The sequence below is a fragment of the Diospyros lotus genome, chromosome 8 (assembly GCF_014633365.1).
Source record: "Diospyros lotus cultivar Yz01 chromosome 8, ASM1463336v1, whole genome shotgun sequence".
NCBI classification, from domain to species: Eukaryota; Viridiplantae; Streptophyta; class Magnoliopsida; order Ericales; family Ebenaceae; genus Diospyros; species Diospyros lotus.
The window spans coordinates 42,135,040-42,149,547 of record NC_068345.1 but is presented as its reverse complement, the minus strand read 5'-3'; the positions used below and the strand labels follow the sequence as shown (position 1 = coordinate 42,149,547).

The 14,508-nt window shown below is 38.5% G+C and overlaps 1 protein-coding gene across 4 annotated transcripts; it reads left to right on the top strand.

The window, feature by feature from the left end:
- The first annotated feature begins 1,019 nt into the window (after positions 1 to 1,019).
- On the top strand, positions 1,020 to 14,479 carry LOC127807495 (uncharacterized). Of its 4 annotated transcripts, none has more exons than XM_052345381.1 (7): positions 1,020 to 1,345; positions 1,976 to 2,271; positions 10,416 to 10,510; positions 10,593 to 10,709; positions 10,993 to 11,781; positions 12,248 to 12,464; positions 12,619 to 14,479. In XM_052345381.1, the coding sequence occupies exons 2-7, from the start codon at positions 1,977 to 1,979 to the stop codon at positions 12,936 to 12,938; spliced, it is 1,833 nt and encodes a 610-aa protein (XP_052201341.1). In that variant the 5' UTR covers positions 1,020 to 1,345; position 1,976; the 3' UTR covers positions 12,939 to 14,479. The 4 variants fall into 4 exon arrangements, with proteins under 4 accessions (XP_052201341.1, XP_052201340.1, XP_052201343.1 ...); XM_052345380.1 differs by having other exon boundaries at positions 10,587 to 10,709; XM_052345383.1 differs by lacking the exon at positions 1,020 to 1,345 and having other exon boundaries at positions 2,163 to 2,275.
- Positions 14,480 to 14,508: the final 29 nt, after the last annotated feature.

Here is a 14,508-nt window from a genome sequence, read left to right as displayed (position 1 = left end):
TCTAGACCATCCAAATCCTAGAAAAATTATAGTCGTTAGATAGAAGAGAGACAAAGAGTCAATGCGGTAAAATTTATTAGACAAAAAGTACTAAGGGCAATCCAACAACAAAAGCTACTCTTCTCTCTAGGAAACTTAAAAAAAAAAAAAGTAGAGAGCAATATATGTATGTGAACCACAAAGGCTCGGTGAAATAAACCCAATAAGAAATCTAGTGGGAAATTTTGAGGAAAACCCAAAGAAAAACCCTAAGGGAAAAGGATAGGGGCAAAAGGATCCACCTAATGGATATGTACTAAGCTAATTATGAAATCCACGAAAGATAACTCTAAAAGCTGAGAATAAAATATAAAGGCCAAAAAGAATATTGCACGAAAAGGGCCTCGAGAGACCTTTTGATCGAAGGGTCCTTAGTAGAGTCTCAACAGACTAACGAAAAATGCTTTGAGAAAGTCATAATGTCTCTTGGAAGATTCTCTTATAGGGTATTAAAAGAACAATATAGATTATCGAAATCCCTTCCAAGAATCTCATAATAAATAAGAGTTATTCGCAATAATTTTCATCTAAATCAAATCCAAAATGGCATGAATGTTCATCGTAAACCTCTTAGCATACCTATAAATAAATGAGCTATTCTCCTAAAAAGAATGACGTCACAAATACCATTGAAAAAAACTTTTCAACTCTCTTTAATATTTTATTTTTGACAACTCTAATTTAATTATTTATGGTACTCGAGAGACTAATTTTCTTTTTTTGTAAAATTTTATTGACTTGAAGACGATCTCCCATTGAGAGAAAGCATCAAGTTGAGTTAAAAAGACATAAGACATACTATGATAAAAGCCTAAATAAAACATATTATACAAATAAAAAATTCGTTAAACCAGCTGAAAGCATACTACTTTGGCACAAGAGGAGAAACTCATAGCACTAATAGTATATACACCCAAGTTTTGGAGCGTCTAATACTAATATACTAATGGTAGTAATTTTATTTTTATTTTTATTTTTGTGATCTTGCGGTGTGGGCTATTTTCTTGTTTCTTCCAGGGTTTGCTTTGCTCCCCGCCCCGGATGTCATGGCATTGGGGCAAAGTCTCCGACCTCTACTCTCATGGCCTCTGCCTCTGCGTGGTTTGGCTTTCCCCCTTCTTCTTCTTCTTGTTTCTCTCTAACCTTCTCCCTTCCTCGCCCATTCGCCTCCACAACTCCTCGCCTCTCCGATAACAGAATCCCGTGACTGTAAGATAAACCCTACTCCTGCTCCTGGTGGGTTTTGTCTCTTCAAGCTCTGCTCTTTGCCCTCTCTTCCTCTTGGACCCCGTTGCGGTCTTGTCAGGTCAGTTCTAAACTTTGTCTTTCCTTACTCCTTTTCTCCGTTAGACTTTCCATGCCATTTTGATGTTGAAGCCCTAAGCCGCCGATATGGTGGGATCAGTTATGGATGGTGAATGCTGCTCCTGTCCCTCTCTGTATGACCTTGGATTCGCTGGGACTTCCAAGTTCTTAACCACGTCCACTTGGACTTGGGTTTGACTTGTGTTTTCGGCTGTAAACCCTAGTATCTTTCCTTAATTTAATTTTCCTTGCTTTTCCTTTTCCTTGTGTATCGTGATTGTTCTGGTATCTATTGTCTAATCATACGTCTGATACCATTTTTTCTTCTGACAAAGAGCTTTAAAAGATGTCCCGCTTGCTCAGAGTAGTTTGCTTAATTTCCACTGTTCGTGTTTTGCTGAAATTGGGAGCTCGTGCCCTGTTGGTCTGTTTAGTTTCTTTGTGTTTTTGTTCTATCCTTTGAAAGCTTACCATGTCCTGGAATTATATTGGGGTCTCTAGAGACTGAGTTGTTGATGTCTCTCTGCCGCAGCACTTGACTTGGCCATTTACTTGAAGAGCTTTTTTTGTGCTGTATCAGCATTGTCTCTTTTCTGCTTAATGTTCTTGTGTTTTTTTGACTGTTCATCAGGATGTCTTCAGATGCTAATCTTTTTGTCGAGTGGGAAGAGCACATAATCTCCCCAGAGAAAGGAAACCGTGTAGTTCACTATTTTTTGAAGAATGTATCTGGAGATTCGGTACTTGCAGTTATTGGGACTGAGAAGAGTATAAGGCACATGATCTATGTTGTTGCGGATGAGTACCTGCAGGCATATGGATCTGATGGATTCATCAATACCAACACAAAATGGCGAGCTAGACGGGAGGTTGTGGACTGGCTTACCCTTATGGTTTCAAAGCATCACCCACCAATAGATATTGCAAGTATGTAAGCATTCCGCATGTACAGTAGATATTTCAATTATCCAATAGATACTTTTTCTTTAATTCCTTCTGAAGTAAACTTTCAGTCCTGCTGTTGTGTCACGTTAAGATTTCTCATGGAAGTCCATGGTAAGCATTCAGTGATTGAGGTGTTCTGACAATTTAAGATAGGGCCAAAGATTTGTTCTTTGGCAATTGAGGTGTTGGGAAGGGTAAGGCCAATTCTAGGGTAAAATTCCTGACAACAAAGAGGGTAAGGTTCAGCACTAGGGCTCAGTCAGAGAGAGAGAGAGAGAGATTTACAGTCTGATGGGGGTATCATTTACTGGAAAGCATGTCGTCAGTGGTCACTCCAAGGACCTCCTGAGATTACCCTTCTTTGACGCCCCTAGAAAGGATGTGGAGAGGTATTAGGCAACAAGAAGACTTGGAGAAACCTAGAAGGTGGGAAAGGGTAGAAAGGGAGGGAGAGAGAGAGGAAATGAGGGCGGCCGACCTCTTTGGACCCCCTTTTATAAGGGCCCGCACAGTTTACCCTAGTGGGCCTTGCTTGGCCAATTTGGTTGCACAAGATTCACTTAAGAGGGCCTTTGCGTGTTGGAGTGGGCTGGTTCAATTAGGCCGATCCACAACTTTCTATTTATAAATATGGGCTCAAAAAATTTTTGGGCTTAACAATGTTTATTAGGAAGATGGTTCCTGGGAAGAATGTAACCATCCAATAGTTTATGTATTCTCTTTCTTGTATTGTTACTTCCCATATGTGATGTAAAACTTGAGGGAATGTGCTTGCAATATAAAGAAAACCAATCTCAAGATAACATTTTCATTTTGCTTGGGTATTGTTTGGAGTTTCTTTTTCTTCTTCTTTGGGTATATAGTGGGTGATGTAGCTTCTATGATGGATTTTTTGTATTCATGGGGTTGGCTTGTCCAACTAGGAGGCTTTGAGACAGTAGGACAGAAAAGTAGATATTAAGAATTAATATTGTTTGTATTGTTGTTCCCTGTATTTTTTTTTTTTTTAATTTTAGTTAAGAGTTAAAAAATAAAAAGAAATTAGGAAACAAACTAAAATAGGAAATAAATAAAGAAAATAAAATCAATAATATTAGTTCCTAATATCTACTTTTCTTTCCTACATCAGAGGGTTTTACCGTTCCCCTTTTAAAGCTTTTGTACAGTTTCTGAACATCTCTATTTGCTTTGTGAGTGCCATTTTGGGCCTTCTTGTATTTGCCCCTTTGTGTTCGTTTTTGTTTTTTATTTATCGATTATAAAAAAAAAATGGAGGAGTCAGCTGCACCAAATTCAATTGAAACTCTTATTTTCTTATTTGTTTGCTAGTACATTTTAATACCCCAAGAGCCTAGAGAAGAATAGTATATATCGAGGATAAGTAAGGAAGGAAACAACACCAGCTGGATATCTTTTGGGCTGAATGTAGGCAAAGAACTCTGGGGTGAAGCGTGCTTGAGTTGGGGAAGTTCAAGGATGGGTGACCCCTGGGAAGTTCGCGTAGGCCCATCAGGGTAAGTTGTTTCGGTCCTTCCTATCGCTCGATGCGGGACGTTACAGGTGGTATCAGAGTCGACCTTTAGTGAAGGTAGTCCAATGAGGGCAGGGAGTGGCGTCGGGGCTGGAGGGCCTATACAAGGAGCGGCTTTTGGAAGGCTTCTAGGATGACAGCCTCCAAAGGGGAGAGTTGGGATCAGTTGTAAGGTCGCATGACGAGGACGTCATATGCTAAAAGGGGGGAGAATGTAATACCCCGAGAGCCCAGAGAAGGGTAGTATATATCGAGGATAAGTAAAGAAAAATCAACACCAGCTGGATACCTTTTATGCTGAATGTAGACAAAGAACTCCGGGGTTAAGCGTGCTTGAGCTGAGGAAGTTCAAGAATGGGTGACCCCCTGGGAAGTTCGCGTAGGCTCATCAAGGTAAGTTGTTTTGGTCCTTCCTATCGCTCGATGCAGGATGTTACATATATCCCTTCTATTCTTATGATCTTTTAGCTTCTCCTTCTCATCTAAAAAGAGCTGGCTTGGTGTATGTTATTTAGATTCTCTTGGTAGATGAGATAAAAAAGGGCATGGATATTTAGCCAACAAGTAAAAAATTGAATATATGCAATGTATGTAAGTGTGGATCAAGCCAGGTTGAGATTTTCAAGTTAAGTTATTCCTAACAGAGATTAGTTTAAATATCTCATATCAATTGTTCAAAAAAAAAAAAAAAAATGGAGATTATTGAAGATGTTCCTCACAAAATTAAGGTTGGATGGTTAAAGTGGAAAACTATATCCAACATTCTATGCAATTGCAAAACACTAAAATTCCTTTAAAGCTAAAAGGAAAGCTTTATCGGACAGTTATAAAACTGTTTTTGTTGTATAGTTTGGAATGTTGGACAATTAAATACTACTAAATACAAAATATGAGCGTAACTAAGATGCAAATATTATGCTGAATGTTTCGCCATACAAGAAAAGACAAATTAGAAACCTTATTATTTATAATAAGGTTGTTGTGACACTTTGTAACACCTTATTATTTTCCATGGTGTTGGAAAATGTTTTAAATTGAGTAAATGATTTAAACAAAGTAAATTAGTTTAAATCAATGAGTTAGAAACTGTCACACACGGTGACAGTGGCACGACATCAGCCTATGCGGATCTGTTTTAGTGGTCTTTCCTTTTATGCTATGTTGTTATATTTTTATTTACTTTATGCAATTGTACTCATTAGAATATGATAGCTATGAGTGGTAGACATGGGGGCCTAAGTATATATGAGAATAAATGAGAAGGAATTCTTGGTTGTACTAATGGTAGTGGAGAGATGGTGTCATTACTTGAAGGGGGGTAAATTTATAATCCGAATCGATCATGAGAGCCCAAAATTTTTGCTGCAACAAAAATTACAAACTCAACTACAAAAGAAAGGGATGGTGAAGTTAATGGGGTTAGACTATTCAATACAATATCGGAAGGGCAAGGAGAACGTGGTAGCAGACACCCTCTTAAGATGTTATGAAGACGGAAACTTGGCAGCCATTACAATGGTAGTGTCAGATTGGTGTAAGGAGGTAGTGGATAGCTATGAAGGGGATGGGCAGGTGCAAGAACGCATGCAAGAAGTGGCGGTAAGGCCACAAGTGATCGGGGGTTACACACTGAGAGAAGGACTGCTGCGATTATAGGGCAGAGTGGTTATAGGCTGTAAGGGGGACCTGAGGAAAAAAATACTACTGTTGTTGCATGAGTCTCCCTTAGGGGGACATTCGGGAGTCCAAAACACCTATTTAAGGATTAAACAACTATTCCATTCGGCAAAATTGAAGGGTGACGTGAAGGAATTTGTATTATCTTGTGATACTTGCAAGAGGTGCAAGTATGAAAATGTTGCTTACCCTGGGTTGCTTCAGCCCTTACTAGTACCCGACCAAGCTTGGACTAGTGTGTCCATGGATTTCATCGAGGGGCTACCCAAGTCAGAAGGGAAGGTCAGTGTGCTGGTGGTGGTCGATAGTTTCACTAAATTTGCGCACTTCATAGGATTGACTCACCTCTATATGGCCCAAGAAGTGGCCAGAGCTTTCATGGATAGAATAGTGGCCTTGCATGGGGTGTCGAATGTGATCATATTAGACAGGGACATAATATTTACCAACGCCGTGTGGCAAGAACTGATGAGGTTAATTGGGATAAAACTTAAAATGTCGACTGCCTACCACCCTCAAAAGGATGGGCAAACGGAGAGGGTAAACTAGAGTCTAAGAACCTATCTTAGGTGCATTTGTATCCTACACCCTAACCAGTGGCACAGATGGCTTGCTTTGGCCCAATGGTGGTACAACTCTACCTACCACACCACCCTTAAAATGTCTCCCTTTGAAGCTAATTACAGTTACAAACCTCCAATATTACCAGCCATAGGAGGGCAAACTACAGTGGCATCAGTGGAAGAATATTTGCAGCAAAGGAGGGTGGTGCTTTGACAGCTCAAGCAGGAATTGGCCTCGGCCCAAAATAGAATGAAACAATATGCAGACCGGAGCAGGAGTGACAGAGAATTCGAGGTTGGGGAGAAGGTTTATTTACGATTGGAGCATCCCCATTTGAAGTCCCTTACTCACGAACCGGTTACTAAGCTAACCCCCGGTATTTTGGGCTGTTCACTATCCTAGCTAAGGTGGGAAAGGTGGCCTACCAGTTGCAACTCCCTAAAGGATCCCGAATGCATCCCATCTTCCATGTTTCTCTCTTAAAAAGGTCATCAGGCAAGGAGCAGGTCAACCCCGAGCTGCTGTCCTTGCCTAAAGAAAAGAAAGGGGTGGAAGAACCAGAAGCAATATTGGACATGAGAGAGATCCATAACCATGGGGTCCCTCTCATTCAGGTGCTGGTCAAGTGGCAGGGCGAAGACAAGGGGAGCAGCACCTGGGAATATTTGCCAAGCCTTCTTCGGTGATTTCCCAGGGCAGCCAGTCTCCTCAGCATTTCTTGAAGATAAGAAATTGTTCAAGGAAGGGGCAATTGTCACACACAGTGACAATGGGGCAACATCAGCCTATGCGGATCTGTTTTAGTGGTCTTTCCTTTTATGCTATGTTATATTTTTATTTACTTTATGCAATTGAACTCATTGGAATATGATAGCTGTAAGAAGATAGGATATTCTAGGGGCAGGGTCCACTTGTAAAGGGGCCTGAGAAAAAACAAAAGAGTTAGTTATTAGAGGTGGGATCTGCTGTGGCAGCACCCCTTGCTAGGGGGCTTATATAACCCCTAGACCCAGCTTGTAAAGGCAATCAAGAAACAGAAGAATCTTATTCTCTCTCTCTCATTCGCTTGCCTTCTCCTAAGATCCCTACTGACCTACTAATTCATACCGAATTAGTAGGCTGCATTCTTTGTCACTTCAGGGTTTGTGACAGAAACTCAATAGGTTTGGCTACCCAAAAGACATACAGTAACTAGAAAAGTTATACAATAAATTGGGAAGGCATTCCAAAAGATATTCATAAATTAAGAAGTCTAAAAGATGTGCCTTCGATACTGAAAACATTCATAACGAAAACACTATTAAAAATATTAAGCAGCTAGATATATGGTTGAGAATTACTTGGTTCCTATTGGTTAGCGCAAAACCATGACGGAACGCGATCAAATCCGAGCTAAGTTCAATCCCAAAGTTAGAGTTGCTGGATCCCTTGCACAGTGGGAGACTCTGACTATCTTAGAAGTGTCATTGCGCCTCTTAGAAAGAGATTTGACATTAGTTTGAATTCTGGTTTTCTTTAACAATTCTAGTTACTGTTTTGGTTTACTAACACGTGCTTTTTGGATACTTACTAAATTGGATAGTATGATGTGTGGACTATAAAAGTACACATTGATGTAAGTCCAAGTGTGTATTTGAATTGAGAAATAGTTGATCCAGTTGAATGATATGGGGTTTTGGAGTTTAATAATTTAGCTTCAAATATAGAATGAGATAATGTATTATATGGAACTTTATGCATTATATGGTGTATCGTTGCAAGATATAAGATGTTTATCGTGTTATAGTGCCTTTAGTGAGAAAACATTTTTTTTTTTTTGGCTTAGTAGTAGTAAAACATTTAATTAGTTAAATTAAATGTTAGTGGAAGTCATCATGATGGAGTTGACATGGATACGATTTTCATTTATCTTCAATCTAATTTCCTTGCATGAAAAGTGATGTGAAGGAGAGAGGGTTAAAGGAAGGTCATCGTGATAGGTTTGACCAATTTGGCAAATTAAATTTAGAAGTGAAGATTATGATTGATTGCATTGGAGGTGATTAGGTGGAGAGAGAATGAGTATATGGGAAAAAGACTAGATTGCCCTTCTATATCATATAAAAGCCCTAAACCTAGCAATTTCACATTTTCAAGCAAGCTTAATGAAGAAAGAAAGTAAAAAAAAGCTAGGGGAATTGGGCCAAAACCAAGAGGAGGAGGAAGAAGAAGAAGACTTGTCTTGTGTTCTACTTCCTATCAAAGTTGAAGCTTAGAAGCTAGTTCAAATATTTTGTATTAATTTGAGACTTGGTTATGTATTATTTATGATGGCCGTAAAGAAGTATGGCAGTTATGGTATTTTGTCTTCCGTAGGTATATTCTTTTTTGTGTAAATTGCATGTGCAAAACAAGGAGTCGATGTAGTGTTTTGTACGTAGGATGTACCTAGTTATATTTGGAAAGAGTTTTAAATAGGGATTTATATGGAAGCCTTCATTAATCGAGACTGTATTAACAGGGAAGTATAGCCTGATTCAATCCCATTCCATGATTAGTGTGATTAATCACTCTTATCAGATTTTAGTACTGGTAACTAATATAAGAGTGAATTTCACTACAGTTGAGGATAGTCATTTAACCTTTGTACTTGACCATGGTTATAATTCTTTGAAGTGCAGGTTAAGGTAACTCTAGTGGTGTACAGGGAACAAATGAGATTAACTCAAGCAAAAGCATAAATGTATAGATATTACCTTGTTTAAAAAAAGCCCAAGCATTGATATGGAATGCATGGCATCTCTGGGCAAGGCAGGGCATCTTATTGAAGATAAAATACATAAGCGATTAAGACGATTTGGACATTTGAAGAGAGGCCCAATGGACATATAATTGCCAAGTGGATGGAATGTAATAGCAAAAGAGGTAGAAGAAGATCAAAGAAAATCTGGTAAGAGACTTTTTAGACATAGCATGAAATGTACTAGCCCTCAAGGAGATATGGCCATAGATAGAGATAACTAGAGTGCTAGAATTCATGATTCTACCTAGTAGGATTAAGGCTTGTGATGATGATCACCAACACAGTGACATGCCATGAAACATTATTGTCTTTGAGCTATCCTACCTGTTCACAGATAGAGAACAGGTAAGATAGCTTAACCTGATCAACAAAAAAAAAAAAATAATAATAATAATAAAGTTTCTCCAATATGATAGGCTTTGCTACTTTACTTTAATGATATTTAACCCGATGTGGACACTTTAATGATTATTTTGTTGACACTTTTCCAACCTTAAGTTTATAGGCCTTGGAAGACAAATAAAATATGTTTTCTTGTTTAATCTTAAATAAAAAAGAGGAAATAGGAAATAGGACAAGTATTATGAGAAAAAAATAAATAACAAAGTAATAGAGAAAAAAATTGTATTTCTGTCTTTTTATTTTCTTTCATTTTTCTCTGTATAAAATATGTGTTCACAGCCCATAAGTGATAAGTGTAATTTAAGCAATTACCATAAAGGGATAAGTATAATGTACTAGTATTTTATTAAAAAAATTGACTTCTGAATTCTGCTCCTCTTGGCTCTGTCTCTCTACAAGACGTTGAAGGGCAGTTTGTGATGGTTTTGCTGTGATTTCATTTACAAAATTGGATTCAGAGAACAAAAAGGGCACCTTCTGCAATAAAGATGATTTTGCTTCTTAGAAAGAGTGTCAACTACTATTTAAATAAAATAGATTTAATATTTTTTAAATAGTTATTTATATTTTATTAATTATTTTGTTGTTCGAATCCCATTGCTGTAAGTTTGGCGCCCCATCAACTTTTTCTGGTTCTGCCCTTGCCTTTATTTGCTTTTTGTTGCATGTCACCTTGTTACTAATGAGTCATCTTTTTAATCATCCTGCTGAATGTTGTATGAAATCTCCTTTATGATTTCCACGTGCAATGGTAATCAAAATATCATAAAAGAATGTTCATTCGTGTATATGCTTGCTTCTATTTTTTCCATGTCTATACTTGGATTTGGCAACAATTATGGTCTTCATGTAATATTAAATATGCTTATACCTAAAATTGCAAAATTCTAAAATCTAACCAACACTGTCACTTGGGGACCAGCCTGCAGTAAATGAGATGATGAACAAAGATCTTCCTTAGATTCCAGTTACACCATTTATCATTTTCAAACCTTTCCAGCTTCTCGTGATTTAACATCTGATGCATGTATGATTTTCCAGCCACAGTTTTTTGGCTGGGATGCTTACCAGAAATGGTGATATCAGATGGACTTCTCTTAACTTTTGTTTGTCACTGAACACAGCTTTGTTTGTATCCAAATCTCAGCAATCTTGGTTTTAATTTCACAGATGTTCAGGCAAATGATTCAAGCCAAGCCCTCATCTCTCAAGAAGACCCAATGGCTGATGTCAGTGTGTGTCAGATTAATCTACCAGATACTATGGTACTCATTTAGTGCAACCTGTTAAGTTTGGTATGTAATTGTTGTTTCTTGTTAGCAGTGTTAATTTTCATTTTAGATCCAGGTTGCAAGGAGATTAAAAGTTCAAAATTCAGATATTGTGTGGTCGGGTGTTGCTTGGATCTGTAGTAAACAGCTGAAGCACTATCCTGCTTTTTGTAGAAAAGAAACTACCATAGCTGTAAGCCCAAACCTGTAATATCATTCATTTTTAATGGTAATAAAAGGGCATCCTTGGTGCACGAGGCTTGCAGTTTTGTGAGGGTTTGGGGATGGTCTTGGTTGTACACAGCCTTCCCTTTGCTTTTTTTGCAAAGAGGGTATTTCGACAACTCAGACCCATGACCTAGTCACAAAGGAGCAACCTCGCTGTTGTTACCAAGGCTTGCTCTTTCAGTTAGTAATCTGATTCATAAATACTTTAAGATATATAAATGTTTGTTTTATTTTCTTCCTGATGACAGGTTCATTCCTTTGTATTTGTCATGGCTGAAGAAAGTAGTCGCTATATTGGATACTTGGAAGATCTATATGAAGACAAGAAGGGTCAGAAAAAGGTTAAAGTGCGGTGGTTTCACCACAATCAGGAAGTCAAGGGCACAATAGTGCAGCTAAATCCACACCCCAGAGAAGTTTTCATCACCCCCCATGTTCAGGTGATCAGCGCTGAATGTATTGATGGTCCTGCAATAGTTTTGACTCCTAAGCATTATGAGAAATGCTTGGCTACTGCCCCACATGCATTATCAGCTGGAATCCATATGTGCTTTAGGCAATTCAAAAGCAATAATGTGAAGCCCTTCTCTGTAAGTAAACTGCGGGGCTACTCAAATCAGGCAATCCTCTCTACTTTAGGCTTTCCTCTGGTTTCCAAGAACAGGATTAAGAACCGTAAGTCAAATGGGCAAGATGAAGCCTTTATCCATGATGGCCATGCAGAACAAGTTGCCAAGAGAAACAGGAGCTGCAGACAGAAACCTTCAATCAATGGGAACCAGATATCAAAAAATGAGCCAACATATAAGAAGTTGAAGATAAAGTTATCTAATCGGGAGCTAGGTAGCTTTAACCTTGTTGGGCCTGAGCCCTCTAGTCATGGATATTTAAAGGTTGGTGAAAAGATAGAACTGCTTTCTCAAGATAGTGGCATCCGGGGCTGCTGGTTTAGGTGTAAGATCGTGCAGGCATCACAAAAATGTCTAAAGGTTCAATATGTTGATGTGCTGGATGCTGATGGTTCTGCCAATCTTGAGGTATATAAAAGCTTCAATATCGCCACTGTAATATTATTCCAAGGTTGGAGTTAAATAGGTGGATTTGACTGGAAATGAAAACACATAATGCCAGTCTTGGCCTTGGTGACTCTTTTTTCTTTAATATATTTTATCTCCTTTTTCTGCCTTGTTTCTTTCATCCCGTGGTAAACTTGATCATTCAGGTATTAGATAACTTGCTCTGCATCAATAGTGAATAGATCATACATCTTTTGTCCAATATATAATTAGTGATAAATAAAGCCATTTCCCAAAAGATATGTGATATGGTTAGTTTACTAATACAGTAATAGTGATGGTGGGGCATTGATATGTGTTGGTAGTTTTCTTTTGTGTACATGTTTGCAATAACTTTCCCATTCATTCTAAGAAGAAATAGTGTTTATGTAGTGCAAGCCAAGGAAATTTATTTTTCTTTCCATTTTTATTTTTTTTTTGTGTGTAGGAATGGGTTCCTGCTTTTAGAGTGGCCGCCCCTGATAAACTGGGAATGAGATGCCCGGGCCGTCCTACTGTTCGCCCATGGCCTTCTGAGGATTTGTCAGACTTTTCACTAGAGGTTGGAGCATCAGTTGATGCATGGTGGAAAGATGGCTGGTGGGAAGGTGTCATAATGGGAGTTAACATTTCTGGAAATGATAATCTTCAAGTTTATTTCTCTGGTATGTCCAGATTCATTACTCCCTCTCCCTCTCCCTCTCTGAATCACATTGAATAAAATGACCTAGGAGACCCATATTCACTGACCTCATCTTTAAGTTTCATTGATCTGTACTCAAGTCAGAGCGTGCAATGGTTTTTTCTGTGTGATTTTAGGCGAAGATCGTTTCTTGACCCTTCAGAGAAAGAATATCAGGACATCAAGAGATTGGGTTGGTAAGAAATGGGTAGATATAAAGACAAAACCCGACATAAAGAAGCTCCCAAGATGCTCGAGATTGGAAGAGGCATCTGAGGGCTGTCCCTTTCTGCCATCGGATTGTATTGCTCCCAAAACCAAAGTTGATCCAGTCAAAGAAGTTAAAGGGGGGGTATCAAGTCTAATAACAATTACTGATGGGGAAAATATGGAGAGAGTTGACTTGGGAGATCGAACTTGTGTCCAGAATGAAGATAATGTTGACAGGAGGTGGTGATAGTGGTGGTGGTGCTGGCAAAGAGACCAAGTAAGTTCTGTATCTTGAACCTGCTAACCAGAAAATGTAAAGCGGTAGAAGAGATGTTAGCGGTATATGATGTTGGCTGAATGAATGTTTTTGGCATTCGGTGGAGAAGTTTTGCTTGCTAAATAGATCCTCCGGGAGCTTCTTCCATTGGAGTTTTGTGTATATAGCATAGAGAAGTTTTGAGACAGGAATATGCAGCAGCAGGTGATTTTGTAGATTTCTGACTCCAGTTGGGTTGGCAGGGTGTATAGCAGCCGTGTTAGAACATACAATTTCCTTCCAATCTGTCAAAGCTGGGTTTTGTCTCCTGCGATCAACTTTTGGAAGGCCCAACTCGAGGTCGGCTTCAGATTTTGCTTTTTGGTTTTGCCTATAAAGTTAGAATTGCCCCTTTGAATTTGCATAATTTTCTAGTGTAAACATGACTTTCCTCCTCTTTAAGTGTAAATGAATGCTTTATCAAGTCTCGGGAAGTTGTCAGGCTGAACATATTTTTGGCAGCTATCATGAATATATATATATATATATATATAAAACAACATTTCTGTGAACTGTTTTTAACTTGGATTCTGTGCTGGAGGAGGATGGCATGTCATGTGCATGCCCAAAGCTGAATGATTATTATTTGTGTAGATGCTGCAGCGCACGAATGGATCGGCCCTGTTGTCCATCGCAGCTTGTGTGGGGTCCACTGCCCCCACTCTATTTTGCTCTTCTCAGCCAACATAAGAATTGCTCGATGCGAGCAAGAGAACAAAATCGTAGATTGCAATTCTATTTACCAAGTTTTTCTCAATAGCTTTGCCAGATGTGTAATAGTGTCGGTGTCATTGAGATGATAAAATATTGGAATATCCATGAACTGTATTCCATCAAATCTCAAGGTCAAGACACTATTCTCTCGGTGATTTGAGACTCTCAAGGCAGCAGCAAATAAAGAAGGAAAAATGGGACTCTTCTTTGATCCAAAATGGATCTTAATTATTCCACTACTCTTGTGTTCCTATTCTTCTTGTGATGGAAATGGAGCATTCTGAGCATACTACAGGATATGGTAAAACAACTCTCTCTCTCTCTCTCTCCCACCCTTTCTTCTTCTTGGTGAAATGAAACCAAACTTAAGTTCTAGTGTTCAGTTCACTCAAACTGGAACCTCAACCAACCATGGTTGAGGTTCACCCATTGATGATAGAAAGAGGAGAGTAAGGCTAGAGAGAAAATTATGAAGGCAAAAATAATTATTTTACAATATTTTTTAATAAGAAAAACAGTTCCATTAGATAATTATTATGCCACGGCTGGGGGTGATGCTTAATATGAACTTAAATCTAAAACAAAACTAACTAGAGTTACCAAAAAATAACGAATGAAAACCAATAAAGAGTATGGAATATATATGTCTCCTCCTTGCTTCAGTCAGTATAAGACACTGCCGTGGGCTATATATACACAGTACAGATATGACAAGTTTCATAAGGAAAAGGAAAAAAAAAAAAAAAAAAAGCAATAAAGCAGGGCATACATTCTTGTTACCCTGAAC